This window comes from Hemibagrus wyckioides, linkage group LG01 (assembly GCF_019097595.1).
Source record: "Hemibagrus wyckioides isolate EC202008001 linkage group LG01, SWU_Hwy_1.0, whole genome shotgun sequence".
Classification (NCBI taxonomy): domain Eukaryota; kingdom Metazoa; phylum Chordata; class Actinopteri; order Siluriformes; family Bagridae; genus Hemibagrus; species Hemibagrus wyckioides.
This window is the reverse complement of record NC_080710.1, coordinates 10528858-10536935: the sequence shown is the minus strand read 5'-3', so window position 1 is coordinate 10536935 and position 8078 is coordinate 10528858. Positions and strand designations below refer to the sequence as shown.

At 45.2% G+C, this 8078-nt stretch overlaps 1 protein-coding gene across 1 annotated transcript; it reads left to right on the top strand.

Annotated features, from left to right (window-relative positions):
• The first annotated feature begins 285 nt into the window (after positions 1–285).
• znf526 (zinc finger protein 526) lies at positions 286–7557 on the top strand. The gene is made up of 8 exons (XM_058389100.1): positions 286–531; positions 2350–2808; positions 2912–3066; positions 3617–3718; positions 3963–4762; positions 4879–5005; positions 5112–6650; positions 6755–7557. The coding sequence occupies exons 2-8, from the start codon at positions 2541–2543 to the stop codon at positions 6914–6916; spliced, it is 3153 nt and encodes a 1050-aa protein (XP_058245083.1). The 5' UTR covers positions 286–531; positions 2350–2540; the 3' UTR covers positions 6917–7557.
• Positions 7558–8078: the final 521 nt, after the last annotated feature.

Below are 8078 nucleotides of genomic sequence, written 5' to 3'. Positions count from 1 at the left end.
AAGCGATCTCTAATGTGGACATTTAAGCTTTATTACTAATCTAAACACTAAAATCATAATTGCTTTCATAAGAAAATATTTCTAGATAGCTGTATAAAAACGTGTATTCCACACACAGGGTTTGAAATGTAATGTTTATTCATGAATAACCTGTAAGAGACACGGTGTTGGTGCAGTATGATATCGGCTCAATAACACACCTCAGTGTGTTCCGTTTGCACTAAACAAGTCCGTTTGACTGACAGCTTCCGCGTCCAATCAGCGGCTTTGAAAGGCCGCACGTGACGCGCGGGGCGGTTCAGCATGCACACACTGCGAAGACAACGGCTAGAGAAAAAAGATACAAGCCTCACTCCCGGCGTTTATATAAGCACCTAAATCTTTGACACGGGTCGCAAATTGTCCGTGTTGGTTTCTTAATTCGGCAGAAAACCGCGTCGAAGAGGCTCTAATGGCCATGCAGATCCTGGAGAGACCGCAGCATGAGGGATTGTCCAGGCGGTAACACGAGAGAGAGAGAGAGGGAGAGAGGTAAGGGTGATTTTTTTTTAGCGCGGGGAGGAAAGAAGGCCTCGCCTGTGTGCGACAGACCTGCGGAGAAAAGTGAAGAGCGCCGCCTAAAGACCGCCGCGCTCCGGCTTAGCAGAGCCGCGGACACCGCGGGGCGCTCGGACAAGAGTCCGGAGAATTAAAGAGAGCGCCGCCAAACGCTCGCCATGAGGCAAAACCACTTGACTATGACCGGAAGCGGGGCCCAAAACCGCGTCCCAGCTTACCGAATTAATATGGTTAAATAACACTTTAAGCCGCTGTAAGCGTTGTTCCTGTTCGTCATGGCTGCGCCGGACATGCGCATAGTGCCGTGTTAACAAACATGACGAATTAATTAAACTCCTGCGTTGCGCTAGTGCTGTTTTGAGGGTAACTCAAGGCGTTGATGAAGTCGCATGATTGAGGAAATGCATCATTGCCTATTATTTCTTCTGCATGCATGGCTGATCATCCTGGTGTATTATCGACTAGATAAACACTCCTAAAATGGCTATTTAGACATCAGCCCTGAATACAGACACTTCAGAAGGCTACTGTATGCAGAGTGGATTACACACACTTGGACAAATCTCAGATAGTTTCAATCAGAGGGCAGATGATCATGTCCTGATCAAAACAATACTAATGCATCAAATCCCAATGTTCTCTTTACTCTGTCTGTCTTCTGCATGCACAAATCACATAAGATGATCTAAAACAGGACGTACATTTGTGAGCTTTAAAAATTAAAAACTGTGTATGGTGAACTGTAGTAATGCACAATGGACATAAATAAAGAACAAATACACTCATCTCCAGTTTAATATAATATATTAGAATATCAGGAAAACTCCACCAGAAAGACATTGAAATAAGTTTATTCTGAAAGATTTGTGATGTGTTCAGTGATTCTGGTGTGTATTTGTTGGATGATGTATTTTTTGATGATTCCTGGTAGCAGTTGTGTGCCACATCAGCACAACAGGGGGGTTATTTAAACAGCTAAACAATTACTAAGGAATGACCGTCCTTATGTTATGGCTGAGAGTTGGCTGGCTTGTTAATGATCATTGTGGTGACAAGAAGGTGGTATTAGCATGAATTCATGAATCTGTGCACTTTATCTGTTCAACATGAGAGTACTATACATACTAAAGCGCTGCTGCATCACTCTCTTCAGATAGACATGAAGCAAGAGCTAATTCGTCATGACGTCACTATGAGCAAGCGCTGCTAAGGTCCGTCATGTAGGAAAATAGACCCATGGTGTCTCAAAAAGTCAACTCGGAATTCCATCACCTATATATATTTTTTAAACGTAATTATAAAGAATAATTCAAAGGTCATTAATAGTGATTTTGTTGTTGTATCAGATGATACATAAATCTTATCCATAGAGGAAATCATTTAGGTGGCAGGTTCCATGAAACACTCAATGATGATTGCAGACTTTTTTTTTTAATCTGTGTTTCAATACATGATTTGCCTTCCATCAGTCAAGATCACATGATAAAATATCAATGTTCAAGTCAGAAAATGTCAAATCCAGTGCAGCATTTTGGGCCAGATTTATCCCCATACTCTGTGTGGTCCCTACCTACCTCCATCCAGTACCACTACACAGTGATGATACAGCACAATGAATTTGAGAGGTTCATCAAGTAGAGAAATGTGAAACAAAACAGATTAATTTAAATGAAATATTTACCAATTATTCAAAACCACCACAATTGTTTTTTTTCCCCCCCTTTGCTTTGCTCCACACAGGCTAGATAATTATTAATAATAATAGATCTCGTGTATATTTGTTTGTTTCAGATTGCCCAGTCATCATGTTGCTGTGGAGCCGTCTCAGATATCAACGCTCTAAAGATCCCTCTATGACGTCTTGAGTTCTTCTGTGAAACTAACCAGGAGTCACTTCCTTGTTTAAGTAACCAGAGCACGGACACCTGTCCCAAGACAGAGGTACAGACAAAGAGACATTAGTACAATAACCAGCGCTGATCATGAGTGAGCCGCAGGAAGAGTATGTGGAGCATCAGTACATGTGCAGCGAGTGCCAGCAGCTCTTCAATACTCTGGAGGAGGTGCTGATACACCAGCAAGTGCACACCGGTGCAGAAGTAGAAGACCTGGTGGCCATCTCCAGCAATGAGGACACCAGGGATAGTCATTACCAGTGTCTGGAATGTGGTGCTCTTCTCAGAAACTCGGAGGAACTGCTGCTCCATCAAGAGCTGCACATGAGGGAGGCAGGCCTGGATGCTGAACATGGTGCGTATGAGCGATCCTTGTTCATGTGTATTCGTTATAGAGTAACCATTACAGGTATGATTTTTGGTGTACATGGATACATATGTATGTCATTACCTGACAGAGCTTTGTGAGGTGGCAGAAACCGACGCTGCAGTTGCAGCAGTTCCGATCCACTACCAGTGTCTGGAGTGTCTGGCTCTCTTCGACACGGCTGAGTCGTGGATGGCTCATAGGCAGACGCACAAGATCAGCACACACAGTGACATGGCTGACACTGTGAGTATACACATGTAGCTGCTGTTTAAATAGAAGAAAATCGCCATCCTATGCTCTGACAGGAAGCGTACCACACGTCGCAGAAGTATCTCTCAGCTAAAAGTGTTCGATTTTATTTCGTTGTAATTGACGTGTTCCAAACGCAATAAGTTGACCTTTTATTAAGATGCAACACATGGGCCACTTTAGAGGTGAGTATTGAGACTGTGATCCTGCAGGTCAACAAAAACGCCACAGGAGGTTTTATTCTGGTCAGGGTCACTGTGATTTTAATGACTCATTTGTTCATATCTTGGGAACTAGAACCAGCAAATTCGAGCAGTCGCAAATAAAAAATAATAATGACCACAGTAGTGGTGGGATTTGTATTGATATGGCGAATTCTGCCAGAAGTAGACAGGAGTAGGATTAATAAACACTCCTGCACCATGTTACTTTAGAAGTAATGGCAATGGATATGGTTTATCATGTAGATATAGTGTCAATATACACATTATTTGCAATGTAAAATATCCTACTGTGATGTATATTATTATATTTTTTGTTCCAGGATTATGTTCTACAGCCAGATGGTTCAGTCACCCCTGTGGCCAAAGTGCAAAATCTGGTGCTAGATGAACAGCGAGCTGGAGAGATCCTAACGTTAGCTCAGGTACCTAGTGATCAATTAATATTGCCTAATACTGTATATATTACTGTAATGAGCTGGTAATATATATGTATATTAGATATTAAGATGCCGTAAAGGTATTTTGACACTATCTGAGGGGATTCCTATTGTGAGGAAGCCCCATGACGAGTATCTTCAAGGTTGTAACTCAGATCTAGTTACTTTTATTTCATTGTAGACTGGGTGTTATGCAGTTCTGAATTTTTTTGTCCATTTTCTCCCACAGGCTCTTCGAGAGCAGCAGTCTCAGCCCAAACCTACAGCTCCACCCCGAACTACTCTTCTTCAAAGCACCCAGTCCCTACCTGGCTCTACTTCTGCCATGCTCCGTCTCCAGTTCTGTTCTGCCCAAGCCATTGCAGATGGCTCCGCCTCTACAACCATTCGCAAAGCCAAGCTCCTCCCTCCACTTCTCCCCTCCGAGCCAATCAGGCTTGAGAACGGCATTACTACACTCAGTCTTCTCCCCACTGTTGAGCATGCAGACTTGGGGAAGCACGCAGAGGGAGAGGTTCTGATCATTCATCCGTACGAGTGCTCAGAATGCAACCTGCTTTTTAGCACGCCAGAAGATTTTCTTCACCACCAGGGAGAGCACTTTCTAGCTCAGGACAAAGAGAGTGGGGGTGCCGGGGTCATGCTAGGCTATGAAGATGGTGCTAGAGTAAGGGAAGATGAAGGAAGGAAAGACATGAGGGAGGAGGGGAGTAAGGCAGAGCAGGGGAAAGGCCAGGGAGGAAGACGCTCGTATACGGCCCGGTTGGCGAGTCTCGGAGTGAATTCGTCCATTTCATCAGCCAACCTGCGATGTGAGGAGTGCCAGAGAACTTTCACCACAGCCAATCGGCTGGCAGCACATCTCCGAGTGCATGAGCAGGGTACACACGAATGCCCTGAATGCGACAAGGTGTTCAAGAAAGTGGGATCACTGCATACACACATGCGAACACACTCCGGGGAGGCCCGCTTTCTGTGTGTGGACTGTGGGCATAGCTTCACAACAGAAATGACCCTCATCATACACAGGTATAGAAACGGGGAGTGCTTTCTAGCCATGTACAGTTATATTTCTGTTGAGGAGAAAAACTCACCAGTGTCACCATTGCCTTGTGATAAATGTCTCTCTTGTTGTTATTTTCTAGGAAGTCCCATACATCTGAGCCTCTCCACAGGTGCCCTTTTTGTGCCAAAACCTTCACCAATATGACCAAGTTTCTTTACCATCGCCGCACTCATACTAACCGTGAACCTGTCAGCTCTGCCTCCACAGTAATGCCCCTAACACACCTTGAAAATGTTCCATGATATTCTGATCTCTAGCCATTATTGGCCTGAATAAAACATAAATTAATCTTTTGTACCTTCTTCTTTACAGGTTACACTGAATCAGCGGATGCCTCTGTCTATTATGCAAAGGGCAAGAGAACGAGAGGCTGTGTGGAGAAAACAGAAACAGGCAGTACTTATGGCTCCTGTAAGTGCTGAAATGGACACAGGTGAGAGCATCCTGCAGGCTGCAGCTTCTCTCTCTCAGGCTGCTGTATCAGCAGAGAATGCAGTGGATTCTAAGGATCATGCCACAGAAGAAGCACAAAAGCACCAGTCCAATCCAGGCAACAATCTCAACCTGGATGTAATGGAGGATTCTGACAAATGGCAGGCTCCCATTACCGAGGATGATATAAAGTTCCCATGCTCTTCCTGCAAGAAAACCTTCACTTCCCAAATCCGTTTGTTAAGTCACCGCCGAACAGCACACTCCAGTGAGCGCCGCTTCAAGTGCAACGTATGCGGAAAGCCTTTCAAGAAGCAGATCCATCTGCGGAATCACCTGCGTACGCACACGGGCGAGCGCCCGTTCCAGTGCAGTGTGTGCGGCAAGACCTTCTCTTCACTGGCCAACCTCACTCGACACGGCCTGACTCACACAGGGGTGCGGCCATACCGCTGTGACGTATGCCACAGGGCTTTCACACAGTCCTCTAACCTGCGCCAGCACCGCCTGCTCCACAGTAACCCCACACCCTCAGCTTGCCCGGACTGCTCAGCCACATTCATTCGACCAGCAAAGCTTGTAGCACATAGATTCCTTCACCATCCAGGAGCACCGGCGCCATACCCCTGCCCGCATTGCCCAGAAGGGTTCTTGCGCAAGAAGCAAAGGGATTTGCACTGCCTGGAGGAACACCCCAACTTGACGCACACTTTTACAGAAGCTACTAATGAATCAGGGCTTAAAGGTCAGAAAGCGTCTACAGAGGGTGCAGAGCAGGCTGCTCCTCCAGTCGTAAAGGTAAATTTGGACTGCACAATTTGTGGGAAGCGCCTGAACTCCGCTGCTAACCTGCGCCTCCATCAGTTGAGCCATGGACTGGGACCAGGCCGCCCACGAGGCTCAGGCTCAGTCTCTGGGAAATCGCACCCATGCCCAGTGTGTGGGAAGTTGTTTGTTTCGGCATCAAGCGTCACGTTGCACCAGCGTGTTCACACAGGTGAGAGGCCGTATCCTTGTGCTGTCTGTGGCAAGCGTTTCCGGCAAAACACCCACCTGCGCGAGCACCTGCGCACGCACTCGGGTGAGCGTCCGTTTCGCTGCGAGTTCTGCAATAAGGGTTTTGTGCAGAGCATGCATCTGGTCGAGCACAGGAGAACACACACCGGAGAAAGGCCGCATGCTTGTGCAGAATGCGGAAAGACCTTCAAGACCATCTCGAACCTGAGGAACCATAGAAAGACCCACAACAAGGCACAAGAAGAAATGGAGCAAGGCAAAGATGCTAAGCTGGAGACCACCATGGAGAGCAGCCTTGCGACACTTGCCGTGGTGAACGCCTCAGACGTGAACCTTTGCCAACAGGGTGTCCAGCTGGGGCAACCGCAAGTCATACAGATCCAGACTTCTGGTCTGGAGCAGGTAGGAAACCATTAGGGTTTTATGTAATTTCTCAGATTTTTGAGTCTCAATCTAGTAATACTCACTCACTTTTTTTTTTTTTTTGTCTTCTCATGATTTGTCAGGCTCAAGGCACTCCCACCATTATGTGTAATGAATTTGGAGAAGCAATAGCAATCATCGAGACAAGTGGCGATCTGGCGGAGGCTATAGAGCTTTACCACACTGCGCTGGAAGGCGGGATTAACATGGACACCATCACTCTGGACAACCTGCAGCTTGTGTGAACGGGCAAAGGCAGCTCATTAGAGTCCGAGACCATGCTGTGGGACGCTTAAGAGTGAGGGCAGAATGGGAATTAAGAATCAATTTGATCGACAAGGTAATAGTGGGGAAACTGCCTCACTCTGGTAATTAGCATTGATTTTAATGATAAAAAGGAACCTAGAGTGTTTCAGGTAGCGTCAGGTTTAAATTTCTGACCGATTTCAGCTTGTGATTAACGGCAAATATCACCTTCAATTTCCGAGAGACCAGAACTGAAGATGTGTGGGACTGTGAATAACAGTGTTATGCTTATTGACCCTTGTTGCCCCACAAAGTGACACAAATCCCTGCAGGATAAGTGTATTTTTTTCAAGACAATATAGTATTGGGGCATGTTCCTTGAAAGGAACTTTTACTTTAAAGGCATGGATGTGAACAGGAAACCATGACCACAAGGGACAGATGCAAGCACTTACCTCAGACACTGTGATGAGGTAATGCATAGCGGAGACAGGTGAGGAGTGCTTGTGCTGCTTAACCTGATTTTACAAGTCTCCGGCTCTGTAAGTGTCAGATAAATGTCTTCTTATAAATGTTTTTTTTTTTTTTTTTTTTTACTCTACAATCTGGAATGTCAAAGATTGTTGTAAATAAAAATTTACTGTTTGTCTCATCGTTGTAATGGTGTTTCTGGGGCTTGGGAAATGTAGCTCTAGATTTGAGTTTAATGGTGTGGTTACACAGGAATTATCGTAATGGAATGAACTCAGCTCTATTATATATTTGACACTATGTGACCAAAAGTATGTGGATATGTGATCATCACCCCTATATGCAGACTTTTCCTAAATCTAATATGATTACCCAGAGTGTCTGTGTGTTGTAGCATTGTGATTTTCTTTCACTGGAATGAAGAGGCTCGAACCTGTTCCACCATGACAATGCCCCTGGAGCACAGGTTTGGAAGACATTTGAACACATTTGGAATGAATTGGACCGTAAGGCCTCCTCATCTCACATCAGTGCACATCATTAATGCCTATAGGGCTGAATGGACACATCCACGCTCCAACATTTTAATGCATACAAACCTTTGGGCCATATAGTCTCATTCAGGATGTAGGTAGGAGAGACATTTTGTGTGATTCCATTTTAAAATGTATTATTACTTTACCTACATTT